The 21722-nt window shown below is 27.4% G+C and overlaps 1 protein-coding gene across 2 annotated transcripts in view; it reads left to right on the plus strand.

The window, feature by feature from the left end:
- LOC100197297 (DAZ-associated protein 2) overlaps positions 1–21722 on the plus strand; it is a 33551-nt gene that overhangs the window by 5272 nt on the left and 6557 nt on the right. For both annotated transcript variants that reach the window (XM_065810475.1, XM_065810476.1), the window contains exon 2: positions 7719–8047. In XM_065810475.1, coding sequence (XP_065666547.1) covers positions 7719–8047 — 329 coding nt within the window. The remainder of the gene's footprint in view (positions 1–7718; positions 8048–21722) is intronic.

The raw sequence follows: 21722 nt of genomic DNA on the forward strand, positions 1-21722 counted from the left end.
TGTAGCAACTAAAATATGGCTGTGAGGTTAGTTAATGTAGATAAATAAGACTAAGTTTTTAACAAAATAAATTATAAAAGTTATATAACTTTTATCTCTAAACTAAATTTTGTTTTTGCAGAAGTAACACATTAAAATCAAAGGTGTTAAGGTATTGTTGCCAAAATTAATTTCTTATTTACGTGGTAAATAATCCTATGGCTGAAAAAATTAATTTCTTATTTACGTGGTAAATAATCCTATGGCTGAAAAAATTAATTTCTTATTTACGTGGTAAATAAACGTGGTGGATAATAAATATGGCTGAAAAACTAGTTTTTGCTCTACTGGTTTTTAATTGTTAATAAATTTCTAAAGAGTTTTTAAGATTTTTAGAGTTTGCACAGGTAGCGTTAAATAAACTTTTTCTTCAAAATCTAAAATCCTATCTCATCTTTTATCTAGGGTTATTTTTTAGACAACTTGACCTCATTTTTATATAATAAGCGTTTTAAGAATTTGCGGCGAAATAAAGTTAAAAAACTAAAGAGAATAAAACAGCAATACTCAAAGAAAAAACCGAACACTATATGAAATAGAAAAACTGAACACTATATGAAATAGAAAAACCGAACACTATATGAAATAGAAAAACCGAACACTATATGAAATAGAAAAACCGAACACTATATGAAATAGAAAAACCGAACACTATATGAAATAGAAAAACCGAACACTATATGAAATAGAAAAACCGAACACTATATGAAATAGAAAAACCGAACACTATATGAAATAGAAAATCTAAATAAAATAAGCTAAAAAAAATGGAATATTAAAAAAAGAAAATTGTTGTCAAAAGTATAATGGGTCATTCCATATCAAATCACCTAATGGTCTTCAGGGTACCACCTCAAATTTGCTTCAAATTTTGACCACCCATAGTATTTATGAAAAAATACAAACCTCAAAATTTCAGCTTGATTGACTAAACTGTTCAAAAGTTATAATTTAATTAATATTGACCAAAATCAAAAAAATTTGATTATCTGGAGCTTACAGTACATTTTTTTGATTTTTAACAGATCATAACTTTTTAAATAAAATAAATGATCTCCTGAAATTTTTTTGAGTAATAGTTTTTTACCCAAATTATCTATTTTTGCAGGTGTTTTTGACTAATTTTAAACAATTTTTGAGTTCTTGTACCCCAAAGTTGCTAAATAGCGCAGTATTAGAAAAGATTTTTCAAACTTTAATGTGCCACAGTTCAATACCAACAGACAAGCTGTGCCAATATTTTGTTTCTTTTGTGTACTTAGAGTAACCACTTGTGGAAAAAATTAAAATTATGTGTTAAAAGTTATTTTAGCACTTGCAGCAGCCTGTTAAAATATCACTTTTTTAAAAAAATATGATAAATTACATTCACTTTGTTAGCATATAAAGTAGCATAGACAGTTAAAATAAATTATTAAACTTTTTACTGACAAGGTTCAATATATAGACAATCACTGATAAAAATTTTAAGACCTATACTCTATCTTATGACATAGTTTTAACATTTTGAGTGCAATGCTTTTTTCTTTATCTCTGATTTACATAACTCATAATACTGTAATAATGATTATTAGCAAGTTTGTAGTCACAAGCACTTCTACCCTTAATGGAGCACTTATTTGATATATTACTTTGTCAAATGGAACCCAACACTGACTTGATCGTGCATCTTTAGTCCATTTAAAATTTAATTTGTTTCTATGCATGAATTTTACATTAACATCTTGGTTTTCATTACAAATCTCAAGCACAAGCCCTATGTATCATTCATCATTGTAAAAACATGCAATGTATTTACCAGGTTGAAAGTTTGAAGGGTCTTTTTTTGCCAAGTTAATATTATTCAGCAAATTATAGACAGTATCGCTAGAGATTCTCTGTAAAAATAATTTCTCTCCACCTGGTACAAAACTGTGATAGCTTCTTATGTCTGGGACTGTGCTCATCTCTTGATATCGTTCCTTTAGGTTAAAATAAGTTTCATGATTATTGATATCATCACTTCAAATGTAAAATATGTTAATACCATTAATATTTTTTTCATTCCATGTAATCAGTTCATTTGGTGTGAGAATCTGGTTTGCATTTGCTGCTTGTAGACTTGCTTTTGCTGCTTCTCTATTTACAGTTATTCCTATTCCATCACTTGAGCTTTTACCATCAGATGTACCAAAGAAGTGATGCTCAGCATTTAATTGTGATCTTCAAAATGGTACATTAAGTTTAACAAACATTTGTAATATTTGTACTGTGACACAGAACCATCACTGAAGTATTTTACTTTACTGATTGTGGGTTGTTTGGTTTTGATCGTAGGGAGTAACTTTGTGAGAAAACAATGAACTGTTGTTTGGTCATGGCGAAGATGGTCAGAAATTGTTCTGTAGCATTAACATTTGAGTTGATTTTTTTCATCTTTGTAATAAACAGCAAATGGATGTAAGTTAGATTGATCGGCTTGCCAGTAAAACCCTTGTACAGCATCTTGCAGAGGAAAACCATAGTCCTCTGGAAAATCCATAAGAATAATATAAGTGTGTTGACCTCATTTTCTTTTTGCCTTTGATAAGTAGGAGGATTGCGCTTCTTTGATAAAGTGGTGGTGACAAAGGTCATACAAAGTTTCACTTAGAGTTTCAATAAACTCAATAATGCTTGTTTGTGACAAGTGCAGTTCAGTCAGTTGACACCCATTTTTTGTATGTGATCTGATCGTCAAAATTAAAATCATTATTTTCAAGTGCAGTTCGGTCAGTTTTTTTTTTTTTTTTTATTAATTAATTAAGGTTTTACAATAAATTGTGTAGGCATAAACTGCCTGTCAACCTAATAATATAATACTTGACAATTACAGAGTTTGTATAACTAATAGAAAATAAAATGTAGATTAGTCGTAGAGAAGCCATTCATTTTTTAGATGATTATCTAGAAGCAGTTTAAACATTTTTAGAGATAACGCTGATACAATGTGATTAGGAAGAGAGTTTATTTATTTATTATTCTTAGAGAAAAAAAATTCATATGTAAATTTAATCGCGAAGATTGTTTTTTTAGTTTATATATATAACCACTAGTAATAAATTTACTGTCTATTTCAAAAAGACTTCTGTCACTATTGTTGTTTTTGCACCATTTGTAGACGTTGATTAGGTCTGCACGAAGTAGTCTGTATTTTACAGTTGTCATATTTAATGCCAACAAGCTTTGTTCATACGGTAGATCCTGTAATCCATTGATTCGTTTCGAAGCTCTTCTTAACACATTTTCTAGTTGCCGTTTGTCTTTGAGAAGTCCAGGGTTACAGATTGATCCACAGTATTCTAGGTGAGGGCGGACTAGTGCTGAAAATAGTTTTTTGAAGGATAATAAGTCTGGATATGATGTAAATGTTCTTTTTATTATTCCTATTATTTGTGTGGCTTTGTTGACTTGAATAGTTGTGTGTTTGGAAAATAATAAGTTCGAATCTATGTGAACACCTAAATCTCGTTCGCAATTTGTGGTTTTAATGTTTACTCTTATATTTTTTTCTGGATCATGCATATTATAAGTATGGGATTTGTTGTTGTTTCCTAAGTGCATTACAGAACATTTATCAATGTTAAATTTCATTCCCCATTTTTGAGACAATGTAACAAGAGCATCGATGTCATTTTGTAATTCTTGCGCAGATCATTATTTTTAAACACATTTTCCAAGTAAGTCCTCAAATTTACTGTACCGGGGCAGTTGGAACATAGATAAAGCATGCAGCTTCGACTATCTATATTACAAACACATACTTTCATTAAATTTTTTTAATATACGCAAACTGAGTGACTTCCACTACTGTCAACTGTGATGCACCACTTCGGCCTTAGTTCACAGAACTTGCTGAATCCAACTTTGTGTTTAGGGTATAACTTCTTAAACTCAAGATCAAGTTCCTTTAATCGAACTTATATTAACCATTTTTGTTTATGAACTTTTACATTATTTATACGCACAGAAACAAAGTCTTTTTTTCCTGGATATTGTCTTGTGAACTCTTTGGATTCATAAATTTCAATAACTTTTTGTTTAACAACATCTTCTAAAGGCTGTCCTATTTTAGCCTCAAGTTTAGCAAGTATTCCTTTTTCATTTTTCAACTTTCGAGCTTTCTTAACAAGATGTTCTGAAACTAAAAATGTTTTGCAAGTTTTTTCAATTGACCAACTATTAGAGTTAGTGTTAGTAGTTGAACTTTTTTTTTTATTTAAACTTATTTATATTTTATTTTTTACTGCATCTAACAGTTTGTCTAAATCATTACAGTTTATACATTTTTGCTCTTTTCCAATACTATACCTTTTGGGTCTATATCCAATGCTGACTCTACTAGGTTTGTCATACTTGTTGCGATTTTTTTAGCTTTTTGCTTTCCATATCCTAATTTGTCGCGCCTGCTTACATTTTTGAGTGAAGTTATTTCCATTAAAGATACACTCTTATTAAGAACTGTCTTATCAAGGTCTGAACAACTAAAATCTTCTTTAGCAGCTTCATCTTGACTAACTTCTGTAATTTTTTCAAGTTTGAATTCATTCATACAGTTAGTATAAATTTTTGACCAAAAAAATTGGTTTGATCTTAAGTTGATTTGCTATTGATATGTTGACTTTACAAAATCTCTTGATAATTTTTTTCTTTAAATAGATATTCTTTAACTTTGAATGGATCACAACATTATTTTTGAAGTGCTTCATATCTAGAAATGTAGGCTTTTTCATGGTGAAAACATATCTCCTCATTTGATGTGTTAGTGTATCCTATCCTTTGAATTAAAACTTCAATATCAGTATCTTTTAGTCTTATTCTTCCTACCATTCTACAATATGACATTTTATCACAATGTTCATTTAAACCTCTTCCCACACAACTTTTCTCTGACGTTTTTTACTAATCTGAAAATATTAAAATCAAGGGTTAAACATGTAACATTATAATCTAAAAAAAAGCTTTTTTATATTTTTCCAGTAAAAAAATCAGTAAAAATGAAATCTCAAGTACAAATGCAATTAAAACTGTCTAAAATGCAACCAATAAACTAATTCTACATATAACTATTTCTGCTTACACAACACTTTTTAGTTTTTGGTTATTGCAATATTAAAAGCTAAAAGAATAAAATCCAGAACTGTGCAGGTTTAGATTTTAATACAAACTCTTGAAGCAATTAAAGTATTTTACACTCAATTTATAACCATGTGAAAATTATATCATTATGATTATATTATATGCATAAAATTAAACAAATTAGTTAATACATATAAAATCATATCAAATAAATTAAGTTAAGACTCTGATAATGTTATTTTGGGGAAGTCTGATTATATTTATTCAGGGAAAAATTAAAAATATACACCTAAGTCATAGGGCTACAATCATGTCATAAGATAGAGTATAGGTCTTTAAATTTTTTTTGGTGATTGTCTATATGTAGAACCTTGCTAGTAAAAAGTTTCATAATATATTTTAACTGTCTATGCTACTTTCTATGTCAACAAAGTGAAAACAAACTCACATACAAGAACTCAAAAATTGTTTAAAATCAGTCAAAAACACCTGCAAAAATAGATAGTTTGGGTAAAAAACTATTACCAAAAAAATTTCAGGTGATCATCTATTTTATTTAAAAAGTTATGATCTGTTAAAAATCAAAAAAATCTACTGTAAGCTCCAGATAATCAAATTTTTTCGATTTTGGTCAATATTAAATTATAACTTTTGAACAGTTTGGTCAGTCAAGCTGAAATTTTCAGCATTGTGTTTTTTTCATAAATACTGTGGGTGGTCAAAATTTGAAGCAAATTTGAGGTGGTACCCTGGGGCACTTTTGTAAAACTAGGTAATTTCATATGGAATAACCCTAATATACCTAAATATTTTATTGTTTATGTTTTCTTATTTTTAGGACATTTGTTATTTTTCACTACCAAAATTGATACAAGTTGAGTAAAAAAGTAGATAAGAACATAACAAGAAACAAAATATTTTTTGATATACAATTTTTTCATGACTTTTTTCAGTCAGTATATTAAGGAAATACTTTATAATTTGCGCTAGAAACATGGACAATTTAAAAAATTTTTATTCAAATGTTTTTGGTGAACTGTTTTTATCAATGTAAAGGAAAGCAAGAAAACTAATTGCTATTTATTTGTAGAAATTTTTTTTTTAAACAAATTTTTCATGTAAAAATATAAAAAGTCATTAATACTAATATTTAAATATAAAATATTTGTTAATTTTCAATACTCCCATTAAAATAGTCTGCGCTTTTGTAGGATTATTCAAATTGTGCATTTAAACCAGATTATTTCCTGATGAACTATTGTTATTGACGATGCTCCAAAAGCTTGTGGGCTAGTGCATTGTTACTTTACTGAACTTTTTTAACAAAATGTTTAGGAGCCTATTTAAAACTTTTTTTTAAGTTTTTAAATACATTTTTTTAAACAGAGCAATCATTATGTTCATTATCTCAAGTAGTTCGTATTAACATTGGGCTTTACAAAAGAAACAATTTCAGGCATGCATCAAATGCGATAAATTATTAAAAATTATTATAATTATTAAAGAAACTTATTACTCTTATTACATTCTTCTTCTTTTATATTAGTATTCTTTTATTTAACTTATTCCATCATTACAAAAATTATATATTTGTTTTAAAAAATAATATATTTTACAAATAAATAACAGTTTATTTCCTTATTTTCCTATTATAAGTATTGAGAAAAAAAGTCAAATAAAGCAAAAACATTTTTAAAAGCCAAAAGATGTTCAAAACAAATAAATATAAGAAAAAAAATTATCAAAACTGATAAAAATTGTGAATAAATTGCATATCACAACTTTCGATTGTTGTTAAATTGTTATAAAAAATGTTTTTTTCAACAACGCCTCTAAAAAAAAGAAAAGTTGTTTAAAAGTTAAAAAAAAAAAATTATGTTTTTATTTACTTTTTTAAATAATTAATTTTTCTAGTTTATTTGATTAAACTTGATATTTCGTTTCCTTTTTTTAGGTTTTTTTTTTTTTCTTAGTACATAAGTTTAGCTTTTTGCTGCAAATTATTGAAACGCTTTATAAGTTAAAAGATGCAAACTGCCGTGGTCAGTTTGTCTAAATTACTTTAAATGTGGACGAACAAGGTGTGCAACCACAGGCGCTTCCCGGGAAGGCTTGATATATATATATATATATATATATATATATATATATATATATATATATATATATATATATATTAAGGGGATATTATCGACCATTTTTGAAATGTTGACCGTATTTGGGTGTCGATTTGGATGCCGCCCACTTTAAAATTTGAGAACCTTTTTTTTTTTTGTTTTATGCTTTTTACGGCAAATACTGTTTTTTTTTTGAGAAAAAATGCCGATTTCCCAGGACGAGGTGGGCACCTTTTTTTTCATAGAATAGGCCCTGATATACATATGTATGTATATATATATATATATATATATATATATATATATATATATATATATATATATATATATATATATATATATATATATATAAATTGGTAAGTGTAAATTTAGTCAAGTAAAATATATATATTAAGTGTACTCAATTAATTAAAAGTGGTACGTAAATGTTTGCTATAACTTTAATACAGTTAATTTTACATGAAGGTCTTTTTGGTGGTCATCACAATAAACATCATGGAGGGCATCATGGAGGGCATCATGGAGGTCACCATGGGGATCATCACATGACATACCCTGTGCATACTAACACTTCGTATTGTATTCCCAATCAGCCAGTTGGTGTTAATCAAGTATATGTGCCACCTCAGCAATACAACATTCCTCAAAATATACCTGCTTATCCCCAAGGTAGTGGTTATCCAGCACCAGGAGTTAGTTATCCTTCACCACAAAATGCTTATTTTCCACAAGGGGCCAATCCATCTTATGGAGTAGGTCCCCCTCCTGCATACCCAAATATGCCTCCAGCTCAGGTATTTTTGTTAAACTGTTTTTTTTTAATGTAAAGAAAAATTGAAAATTAACAAGTTCTAATTTAATAATACATTTAAAAAATGATTGGGAACTTAAACTTTTAAAATTTACTAAATTACTGCAAAACTTGTTTAATTGAAAATTTTAAAACAATGGTATAGTGTTATTGTTTACAAATGTTATAGAAAGTTTATTTTGCTTTTTTTTTTATAGTATAAAAAAATTTATTTATTTTTTTGACATTTAATACAATACCTTTTTGTCTATAAAAACTAAATAAATAAAATTATGCAGATATTTGAATTTGTTTGAAAGGGTTGGGGTTATGAAAATACCATGTAATTTTTTATTGCTAAAAAGTTAGTCAGAAATAAACTATTAAATTTAAATATAGCAATAATAAAAACCCCAGGAATAGCAAAGATTTTCTTAGGTTTGCAAGTATAACTTATTAAATCTTTTTAAAAAACAGTTGAGATATGTTTTCAATATGCCTTTTTGTTAGGCTTAATGGAAGTTTTTGTTTTTTTTTATGTTTCGTTCTTCTTTTTTTTTTTTTTTTTTTGAAAAATAGCGAAAAAAAATTAGAGTAACAATTATAGTAAATTATTTATAACAACTACAAGTTGTTATAAGGTTGTATCTCTATTTTTTTTCTACAAATCATGGTCACTACTCAAAGCTATCATCTCTAGTTCTATCAACCAAAACTCATTCTTATTTGACTCAGCAAAGTTGCCTTGCAACATTCAGCAAAGCTGCATGCTTTTACTTTATCAAAACTCATTCTTGCTTGACTCATCATTCAGCAAAGTCGCATCCTTTTACTGTATCTGTCCAGTTTTTAAATCATGCAGATACTTTAAAAACTTTTAGTAATCTAGTTTTTTTATTGCCCTTCAATCCTTTAGAAATCTCTCCCATCTTCATTTTTTCAAAATATTATACAAAATAATATAAAAATGGAAAGCACTTGGTTTTACTTTCTGAAATAGAATCTTTATATTATGGTTATACCACATCAGTTTTAGACTTATAAAGAACATAACATTGTCCACAGTTGAATTGTTATTATCAAGAAATAAAATAGACATTAATAGTTTAAAAGTTATTATTTGTCATGGTACACTTTAAAGCAGTTGCAGTTGTTCAATTTAAAATCTATTTGTTGTAATGCTACAATTATCAATATGAATGAGTAGGGTGATATATATTGTTTGGAAAACCATTACAATCAAGCTCCTCTATGGTTTATGTCTCTATTGTATAATAATAAGATGCCTGTTCAATGTTTATTCTAAACAGCATGAGTTCTGCCTATGTTTTTCAAATCTGCCGCAGACCTTTTAGAAAACAACTAATCTATGGTAAATTTTGCCCATTAGTGTTAAAATAAATTAAATATACATATAATGAAGAACCTCATTGATGGAAAAAGAAAACAAGTTTGCCAATCAGATATTTATTTATCTATTTATTTAGTCAAAAAAAAATGGCATTAATGCTGGAATTCCGCACTTCATCTATTAAAAACAAATTATTGAAGACACTTTGTTCATGTATTCTCTTATGAAAAATGATTGTTGTTGTCTGACAAAGATGCTTTTTTATGAAAAATACATAGACAGTCTTTTCTTTTTTCTTTTTTTTTTTTCTTTTTGAAAAAATTTGTGTTGTGGTTGTAAGATTGGCAGTTTATTGTTGATTTTTTTTTCTTAGTTGAGGTTTTTTTTGAGACTGCAAATAAACACATTGGTTTCTTTCTTGTAAAACTGTTTTTACACTGCCACTAAACATATTTTGATAAAACATTTAATTAGTAAATTGTTTAAACTTTTCAAACTTTCACAACACCTTGAACTGTTCTAGATTTTAAATATTTCATATTCGAATATGAGTTCCCAACTTCAACTAAATCCAGACCTTTTTGTTTTGAATTGAAGAGTAATATGAGTTCCCAACTTCAACTCCAGACCTTTTTGTTTTGAATTGAAGAGTAATATGTATACAACTTTGTTTTCAAGAACTGTCCGTTGTAATAAATTTTGCAGATTACTTGAAGTATACTCAACAAATATTACACACTGACAATCTGAAATATACAACCCTCAGAATTAGGGTCGGCATTCAGCAATGCTGACCTAATTGCCGACCTTAAAGTGTTTGAGGTTAGCAAAAAATTGCCGACCTCGTTTCTATGTTTTATGGTAGGACCTATGTACCAATTTTTTTTTGCTAACCTGATGCCACCTTTAAAAGATTGAGGTCGGCAAATTATTGCTGACCTCATTTTTTCTAATTCCAAGGGTTGAATATATGTTTTGCCTATATATACTCTAAAAAGCATAACTAATTTTACTGCTGGAACAAACCTAGAAAATAAGAATTGTTGTTTTGCTAAAAGCTTTTTTTAAAGTGGTTTTTCTCTATTTTTTTGACCCTTCAAAAACAGTTTATTTGTGTGTTGGTGGTGTAGTAGTGGAGCAATCACATCTTAAATGAGAAATTCCAAGTTGGATCCCCACCACATCCCTGGTAGTACCACGCTTAACTTGTTTCTCTGCATAATGGCATTGTTCATCAAGATTTGTGTTTTGAAGTTAACCCCTTAAGAACCAGGCAGAGATATCTCGGGTCATGCTATATGTTCCAAAAAGACCGAACTCGAGATAACTCGGGTGGTCACATATTTTACTTTTCATTATGTATTAGCCCGAAATAATTTGTGAAAATAATCTTATAACAATATTATTATATTAAATCAACTAAGAATCAAATTAACAATATTTAGATTTATAACAGACTTCTTTTTTATTCTTAATATGTCAATATCTAAGTTCTAAGCATTAAAAAAAAAATTGATTTTTTTGGTGCATTTATTTGGAAAAACATCGGTCCTTAAGGGGTTAAAGAGTTGAGAGAGGGTTGTAATCACCAAAAAAAAAATGTAGCCTCCTCAACTGAAGTGGCTCTCTTGGCCTTGAGGAGGTTAATAACATTAAAAAAAAAAATGCATTATTTTGTATGCATTAAGAAAGTTGCTAGGTTTTAAAGTATGGTTTTTTTTAATAGTTTGTTAATATAACTACCAAGATTTTGGAAAATTAAAACAAAGTTTATATTGTCATTGAATTTAGAGCAGAATTAGTATTTTGACTTTTTTACTTTTTTTATTTGAATCAATATCAACCTTTGCAAGCTGTCTATGTCTATGCTTTGTCTATGCTGTTGTCTTCCTGTTTTTTATAAAAAAACTTTGTGAATGTTTGTTGCAATTTAAACCAGTTCTAGCTTGAGTTAAATTAGTTGATTTAAAATAATACAAAAGCATCTTTTACATATATACTTGTATTTTTTTATGAGAAATGTAGTTCAAAATACTTCTTTTTTTTCTATTTATTTTTTTTATTTACACTTTTGTCGATAAAAAAAAATTTACAGTCGTAACTTATAAGAAAATAATTACATGACCGGGGCTAGAAGAAGACAAATTTAGTCTTATCATTAAGCCCCAAAACTTCAATACTTTTACTTTTTATTATACCCTAGGTTGAAATAAACACACAACAAACTTTCACAAAAAATCATAATATTTATTATATATTAATATTTGTTTTTTATAAATTAATTTTTATAAATTAATTAATATTTATTAATTATAATATATTTATATAATAACATAAATATTTATTATATAAATATATATTTATATAACAACATAAATAACATATTTATATAATAACACAAATAACATATTTATATAATAACATAAATAACATATTTATATAATAACATAAATAACATATTTATATAATAACATAAATAACATATTTATATAATAACATAAATAACATATTTAGATACCGTAAACCGGGGTAACTTTGTACCAATTTTGATAAAGAAGATAACTTTTTGAAAAAAAGGAATATTTTCCCAAAACTATTTTGATGCTAAAAGTTGTGCATTACTAATATCATTTAATTAGTAAAATGGCATATTCATTATATTCACCAAATCCAAGATTTTATGGAAATAATGAGGTGGTCAATGTTACCCGGCAATGGGGTAACTTTGTCATAGTAAATTGTTTTTTTAGCACCGGATGTAAATTAAGTTTTATTAACCACATTTAATGTAATTTAAACTTACAGTAGCTTTTATTTCAAAAAGGGATACCTAAAATATGTCAAGAAATTAAAAAAGGGACAATAAAAATAAATATAAACAGTATTAAAGAAATATATTAGCTAAAATAATTTATTTTTTTTTTAATTATTTTTTTATTAAATGTCAGAAAAAGCAAAAAATAAGAGAGTACAAACAATTTGTAACATAAACTCTTTGTAACACAACTTATTTCAATTTATAACAAAACTTGTATAACACAACTTGTAACACAAATTGCGACAATTTGTAACAAACAATTTGTAACATAAACAAACAATTTGTAACCTGTTTTTTAAAGAAAAATTTAGGCATCTCTTCAGTAATCTATCATAAATTCAATAGAGACTGATTCACCTTCAGATGCTGTTTCTGTTTCACTATTGTATTCTACAGAAATAGATTTTCCTGGTTCAATTTTAAGTCTTTTTTTGGATATATTTTTTTTATTCTTATTTTTACTTTGTGTAACATCTTTCTTAAGGCTCTGGTCTAAAGCTTTACGAGGACTTAAGGCGTTTTCACTTGGTAATTTGATATACACAACATTAGGATTAAATGGAACCAAACCACAAGCTCTAAATCCACTGATTAAATTTTTTCTAGAACATTCATTAATGGATGTCATTAAATCATTCAGCAACTTAGAGAAATCTTCTTTTGGTAATGTTGCAAATTTTTTACCACAAGAAGTAAGTTTCCAACCCAGAAGTATACTTCTCCAGGCTTTTTTTAATGGTGCAAAGAATGCAACATCAAGAGGTTGAAGTAAATGGGTTGAATTGGGCAGAAGGCATATGAATCTAATGTTATGTTTTTCACAAGAATGAATAACTTTATGACTTAAATGGGAGAAGAGATTGTCACCTATTAATGCTTTTTTTCCAGTTTGTTTCTTAATGCATGGCAATAATGTTCGAAAAAACCAATCCTCAAAATTAGCTTCATCAAAACAGCCAGATTGGGTTCTATTAAAGCGAGAATTTTTTGGACCATGTTTTATCCATAAATTGTGTTTTAAAAACAAAGTATGGTAAAAGAATTTCTTCAACATTTCCACAAAACAGAGAAACAAGTCTTACTGCTATTCATTATTCTCTCAGGGTACTTAGTTCCACGTTTCATAACAACTTTTTTATTTTCAGGGTCATCGCGCAAATTTGTTTCATCATAATTCCAAATGTTACAAGGTGGAACTTCTTCAAGTTCAAGTCTAATATTGTCAAAATAAATTTTTTATTCCTCTTTGTTTATAGCTGCACGTTTTCTTTTAATATTTGATGCTATTCTATGGGTTAACTGTGAACGTTTCATAAAACTTGAGACCCAATCATCACCAGGAATATTGTTTTTAAATATTTTTACAGTACGATTTTGCGATTTTAAATAACCAGCTACTAACATTTTAACATCAAGTTTATTTAATGGAAATCCCCAATCACACATGACCTTGATTCTAGATGAAAATAACTGCTCCTCATCATAAGTAAATATGGTTGGTGCACCAAAGCATTTTTTATGCTTTGACTTCATTTTATTATGTATAGTGCTTCTTGGTATACTAAACCTTTTTGAGGCTTGACGAATAGACATTAATTGCACCCATACACTCTTTCAAAAGAATGGTATTAGAACAAGTGTTGTATGCACGTTTTCCAACACTATGCTTGTTATATTTACGAGGCATTATGCTTTAAACAAAAGTGAATATAAACAACACAAGCAAACTGCAATGTAGTAATTTATTAAACTATAATATAATTTTATTAGATTGCAATTAAATTTAAAAAAAACATTCATGCTAAAAACTGTTTTTCAAAATAAACAATTCGGATAACATGCTTCAAAAAAATATTATAGTTAGAATAAATAATGATCAAACTACATTAAAATGAATATTATTTACATGGCCAAAGTTACCCCAAAAGAGTATAAACCTACGGGGTAACTTTGACCACCCTGTAAAAAAACCAGAATGTTGTTACTTGAGCCAAAAACTTTTCACTTAATTTTATCTGAACCTTTGTCTTTAAAACAGAAGTAAAACTGAGTTGTTTGCTATCATTCTTATCTTTGCCCAGACAACATTCTGTTTTACAGTTTTTGATTGTGTTTTACCAAGATGTAGTTTTCATTCTTTTTCACTTATAGTAAAGAGCATTTGCAACAAACTTCATATCAAAATTTAAGCAAGAAAGATTGCATTTACAAATAAAACAAAAATAGTAAAACGTTACTTAACTGTTAAAAAGTTACAGATGTTTAGTTAAAAGTTTTAAAAATGGCCAAAGTTACCCCGGTTTACGGTAATAACATTTTTATATAATAACATAAATAACATATTTATAACAATTAATAAACAACATGAAATCAACATATTGATAATAAACAACATGACAACAACATAGTGATAACAAAAAAAAACATAACAACAATAATGATAATAAACAAAATGTGAGTGTTTGTTGTGATGAACTCCTAAAAATAGAGACCTTTTGATAAAGGCTTTCTTCAATTATAATACACTTATCTAAAAATAAAAAGTTGAAATATTACAAATATTTCAACTTTGTATTTTTAGATTAGTACAACATTACAAAGTTGAAATATATACATAGCACAAATAGTTCAAAAATAACAATACATACAATAGAAATCACAACAATCTTCCTATTAATAAAGAAAAGTTGGTAACTATTTCCATCATTTTAATATTAAGTCATCATATTTAATAGGAACTTTACAAGTTCTTGTAGAGCATCACAAATGCCAGCAGATGGCTCATTTATTCCCTTGTTTACTTTAAAACTTATTTCGGATGTAATTTCAAGTGATGGACTGTTATTTACATTTGTAACTTTAGGTGATTGACTGTTATTTACACCATTTACTTTGGCAGTTACATTTTTGTTACAAGCCTTGTTAAAAAGATTTACGCAGTTCGCATTTTACGTATGAAATAATTCTTTGCTATTATTTTGCGTATGCGTTCAGCAATTTTACGTTAAACTTTTTTATTTTGGAATAATTAAATTATCTGTTAATATTGATTATGTGATGTTTATTCAGAAAGTATTGTCATAAAATAAGCATTTAACTGCAACTAAATATTTTATTAAAAAAAAAAATTTTAATTAAAAATTTAAATTTAGTTTTATAGGGATGTAAAGTAGTAAAATGCAGAATGTCAAATTTAGTTTCAAAGTAATGTAAAAGAGTTTCTCAATATTTATTAAAGATTTTTTTATCAGCTGCTTACTAATTTATTATGTAAAACATAAGTCTCTCCATCATAGATTATAATAAGCGAAATTATATTTTTATATAATAACTTTTTTTTTCTTATAAAAAGGGAGATTTTTTTTTATTTAAAAGAATTCTTTTCACAAATGTATTTAAAATTTTTTGTTTCTTATTAATTCAATATTGCATAAAGTTCTTTTGACGTAATTTATTTATGAGCATAACACGTTTATGAATAATATCTTATTGATAGCTAATAAAATCTATCTATAAATTGTTTACAATCTTTATTTAAAATATTACATTAAATACATTTAAAAAAAAAAAAAAAAAGATCTGATAAACAAACAAAAGATTATGTTAAGATGTTATGATAAGATTGTTTTAAGAAATAAATTATAAGTAAATTTAATCTTTTTCTAATACCAAATTTAGATTTCATCAGTAATTTTTGTTAGATAAGTTTAAATGATTTTTAATGCATTTTAAAATTAAATTTAAATACAACACTGTACTTTAAAGTACGCTATTGAAGCAATTTAACTTTTAATAATATAAATATCAAAGTTACATAATATAAATATCAAAAATAAATATCAAAGTTACATTATAAATATCAAAGTTACATTTATTTGTGTTATGCGTTTTCCTTACATAATAAAATCTCATAACAAGTCTTATATTATTGATAAGATTAATATTAATGAATTTAACAACAGGTCATTGTTAAATTCATTAATATTAATCTTATCAATAATATAAGACTTTTCTGGTAGGACAGAAAATGGTGCAAGATCTTGAAGTGAAACAGTTGATTCTTGTCCATCCAGTTGGATATGTTGGATTTACATCCACTAATATGACTAATACAAAAAAGTCCAAGAAAAATGAGAAAACCAGACGTTAACCAGGAGTTAACCATGAAGTTTCACATGATGAGGGCTCTCTCAACTTGTCCATTACTGATAGGATGATATGGAGTAGAATTTCTTGTTGCAATTGAAGGGTCAATTTCAAAAAATGCACAAGTCACAAAAAAAAGTTTTAGGAAAATTTTGATACTTATTCTCTAACTTATTTTTTAAAAGCTCTACATTTATAGAGTTGGTTTAGTTATATGTTAAATAGTACTTAAGTTATAAAATACATGCTTTGATAAAATCTGCTTTGAACATATAACTTTTTAAAATAAGCGCTTGAGATGATCAAAGTATGTTTTCTCAAAACATTTATTTTGTGACTTAGGCACTTTTCAAAATAGATCCTTCAGTTCATTTCTGAGTAAGGTAAGATTCATTAGATATGAATGATGAGCCTCTGTCAGGATGAATGTAAGAAAATGTATGGAAAACCACAAAAAGAAAATATTTTATCTGAACAACTCACAGTGGTAGTGTAAAGTTATCTTTTAAGTAGTTGAAATGTTTTAAATGCTTCATTATTGATTTGAAACAATTTAACATTAATTAAAGGTCAAACTTTATTAGCAAAAGTAAGAATTCGCTTTGAGTAATAATAAAACATACCCATAGTTTAGCAAAGCAATAAAACATCAAAAATAGTTGGTAGTAAATCTAAAGGACATTATCATTCAGCATCTGGTTTTATGTTGTAATGACCAATGCAATAATCAATAATATTTATTGAGGAAACTAAAGTAACAGATTTTGATTCATTTAATGTTATGAAACCATTAGCAATTTTTATCATGATATACCTGATCATAACCACCAATGGTTATGTTGTTAAGGTATGTAAAAGTGTCATGCAGGGCTGTGGAGTCAGAGTCGTGGAGTCAGAGTTGCGACATTTTTAGCATAGTCAGAGTCGCTAAACAAAATTGGACTCTGACTCCAATAGTAAAACTTCTTGGTATGCACATGCATGTACAAAATATTTAACCTTCAATGAATTTTTCATATATTGGGCAAAAAAAAAAAGTTTAATTATTGGGAAATATTTTTAAAAGAATTCAAAGAATTTTTCAAAAATTTTACTTCAGAGTTGGAGTCGGAGTCGTACTCTAAAAATTTCAACAATTGCAGTCGGAGTTGGTATTTTTTTTTTTTATGACTCCACACCCCTGGTGTCATGTAACTTTTTTTTCTCAACAAGTTTGTCCATAAATGTTTGGAGCATAGACACTCCATTAGTTACTCCAAATGGAATCCTGCAAAATTGGAACAATTTACCATTAGCCTTAAATGCTGTATAATTTTTGTCTGAATCTTTTTTCTAGGAATCTGTTGGTAAGCACTTTTTAAGTCAAAGAGAATACATGCCATTTTACGAGTTCATTTATCATATTATCTATTCTGAGAAGAAGATATGCATCTTATTCAGTGTAAAGGTTAACTGTTCAAGAGTAATCAATGCAGAGTTTTTTTATTAGATTTAGTCAGATCTTTACAGCCACTGCTTGGGCTCTCCATGGTGAGAAGCATGGTTCAATTATACCATTTGTTCAATTATACTAATTTTACCAATAACTGTAATATTTCACTTTCAATAAAGTTTTTAAATCTTTTTTAAATCTTCTTGATTTGGTAGCTATTGAGATTTGTCAAAAATACTTGTAAACAAGAACAGTATTTTCATTTTGACCATTGGCAGTGTACATAGATTGTTATCCCTTGTGACTATTAAGTCTTCTTTTTCTCCACCAAATGGAAAAATCTAATTTTTGTATTACTTTTGGAAGTTATAGCTAAGTATAATACCACTATAAATGTTTTCCAAGACACTAAACTGAAGATTATTTTACATTAAATCATTTACTTTAAGGTTAACACAACAACAACCCATTAAACCAGATTCCATTGTTGTTAAGGTCATAAAGATTTCTCTGTTACAGAGTAACCATTTTATTTTCAAAGTCTCAATTTTTTTTTTGCTAATAAAATTAATTGAACTACAAGAATCAATTAGTGCAGTTAATTATTCATCAAAGACTCAAAGGGCAACCACTTAAAATAGTACACAAACTTGGTTTATGCATTGCAGCTGAAACACTGTGGGTTATACTCATTGGCTTGCCAAGACAAAATTTGCAACAATGTCTTATTTTTCCACATTTAAAACATGTAATGTTTTGAAGTGGAAAATTTTTCCAAGCAGAAGTTCAACTAAGTTGATCGTGAGATTTATTACCGCAATAAATACAATTTGTTTGTGGACAAACAGTATTGGGTGCTACTGAAGAATTTTTTAGTAATTTCATAGCAGCAACAACATTAGGTGGATTAGGGGGATTTCTGTATATAAAACTCAGAGTTCCTTTGAGCAATCTCAAAAGATTTCAAGGTGTTGGCAAATATAATTAGAAGTTATTCCAGAAATAAAAGTGTCTCTTATTTGTTCTTTTTGATATTGTTCACCTAAAACATCTTTATAATTACAATTCTTGCTTAGTTTACATAGTTCCTGAAGACTTGTAAAGATTTGCTAGATGTTTGATGTCTTATTAGTAATTGATGACTTGAACTAGACCATCCAACTATTCGAGCTTTTCAACTATTCGAATATCAAATAGAAAAATCTGAAAATATTCGAGTAATCGAATACTCGAATAATTTATCAAAAAGTTAAAAGACATTAAAAAAATAAAAAATAATAATAATCTAATTAAAAAAGTGTTTTATATTTTATTTTGAACGATTTTATTATTTTATATATGTATTATTTTTTTTCTAAAAACATGTATTTTAAAAATAAAAGAGAATTGAATGTTTTGAAATTTAGACTTGTTCTTCTTTTTGTTTTAATTGCACCTGCTGTTGAGAATACTCTTTCAGAAGCTGTTGAGGTAGGGTGTATTGTTATTAAAGCGTTATACAAAACGTCCAGCGTTGTCGACCGTTTTTAAAAAAAATCCAATTGACGAAATTCTTTCTTCAATTCAATATATTTATCAATTTCGCTGCGATTGCTAACATGACAGTTTTTTGGTTCTGTAATAGAACTTATTGTATTTTGGAGTTCTTTTTGCAATCCAACTGCAACTGGTGATGTTAATTCTATTAAATCATCTGCATCAGATGAGGTAGAATCATTATTAATTTGCTCTTCTTCAAACATTTGTGGATATATTTGTTCCATAACTTTAACAGCGAATAATATTGCTGCATTTTTTGATGAATATTTAAAATGAGCATTAGAACTTGGTATATTTCCACTCTGCAGATAAATGATCAATGTCATTAAAACTGGATCTCTTCTTTCATCCATCCTTATTTTGATCGCATGTATCAGTTTTTTTGCTATATTAGTTTGCATTGGTTGCAACTTTTCAAACAAAAATTTGTAAACTCCTTCAGCAGTTATGAGATTTGCATCATTTTTACTTAATTCAGTAACAGCAGTTTCAGCTGGTGCCAGAACATCAACAAGGTTTTGTAGCGCAAAATTATCATTTTCTGGAATTGGATCAATATTCAATTCGACTAAGGATTTGTTAACACATTCTGATAGAATTAAAAATCGTTGAATCATTACACTCAAAGAATTCCATCGTGTTTTTATGTCTAATTTTAACTTGAGTTTTTTCCCCATTTTTTGAGCTATATTTTGTTGCAAAATAGAATGCTTTGTAGCCGATTTTTTAAACATTCTTATAACACCTCTTAACCTGTTAATAATTTGATCAAAATCTAATGTCATATCATATTCATCTTCCTCAATAAACACCAATTTGTAATCAGAGCACTGATCTTCTGTGGAATCTTCTTCTACATCTTCATCAACAAAATCTTCGGTATCGTCAAACACTTCATTGCGAATAGAATTTTTTGGTATATAAAAACAATCCATCACGGCTAAATGAAGCGCGTGATTATGACAAAGTTGATTTAAAACACCTAATATAAAGCCATATTTTTTCATTACGGCTGCTGCATCGTTATTGGATGCAATAACATCATTTTTTTAAGAAAATCCCAAAGTCTGCTAACTTAGCTTCAACCAAATGTTTAATTGTTTCTGCATTTGCCTGCTTAATTATTTCCGTTAAACCCAGAACATAGCATTCAATTGTATTTGAGTCTATTCCAATCACATGAGCTGTTATGTTTACATAACGTAAAATAGTACAATCTGTCCATTCATCCACAGTAATAGCAAATTTACAATTTGCTGTTTTTAATTTTTCAAATTTTTCCCGCAGTTCAACACATTTTTCTTTATAAAAGCTATTGATGCATTTCGAAATAGTTGTCGGACTTTTCGGCATTTTATAACCTTTTTGTTGCACGTAACCAGCTATAGCTTGGGATTTACTCATTGCTGTGATAGCCATTCCATCAAAAGCTGCGACTTTTGACAATATTTCATTTAAAGATTCTTTTTTTACTTATTTCAGTATTTTGTTTTTTCTTAGGAATATTATTTTCTCCATCATTGTCATTTGATACCAATTTAGATATCAATATGTTGTGTCGTAGCTTCAAATGATTAATCATAGCAGTAGTTGAACTTCTCCATTCTATGTTCGTGTTGCACCTACCACATTTGGCTTCACCAAAATTTTTTTCGTCTTTCTTAAAAAACTCCCATACCTTGGATTTTTTTGACATGGCTTAAAAAACCAGAGATGAATTATCTAAGAAAATCTAAAAAATTTTAACTTACCACTTCAAATTATGCAACCACAAATAGTATATTATATTTATTTAATTGTATATTATATTTATTTATTCACAAAATATTAAAAATTATTATTATTAAGATTATTATTAAGATTTTTTTTTATGGAACAAATATGTATTTATATTTTTAAGCAATCTAAATAAACGACTGTTTTCTAAAAGCAAACAAAAATAATGTCACACAAAATAAAAACCATACAAAAATGCAATTTAAGTTTTCCACTTCAAGGTTATATAAAAATGCTAAGAATTTTTTCTGTTTGCAAAAAGAGAAATATATTTTTCGTTTGCAAAAAGAGAAATTACCAGTACTTTTTTAAAAGCTTACTCTGCCTTTACATTTTTGAAATTACTCAAATATTGAAGAAAATATTTGAATATCAAATAGTAAAAAAACACGCAAATATATTCGAATATCAAGTATTCGAATACTCAAAATTGGATGGTCTAACTTGAACCCATGATGAGAAAAATCTCATCATGGGTTTTTATAAAAAAGTTTTCCAAAGTTTTAATAATACTTTTATAGGAATCACACTCTTAAATGTAATCATAAATATTGGATGATACAAAATTAATGATGAAGAAAAATTTATTTGTAGCGTCTTTTCCACAACCAATTATG

Source organism: Hydra vulgaris, chromosome 11 (assembly GCF_038396675.1).
Source record: "Hydra vulgaris chromosome 11, alternate assembly HydraT2T_AEP".
Taxonomy (NCBI): Eukaryota; Metazoa; Cnidaria; class Hydrozoa; order Anthoathecata; family Hydridae; genus Hydra; species Hydra vulgaris.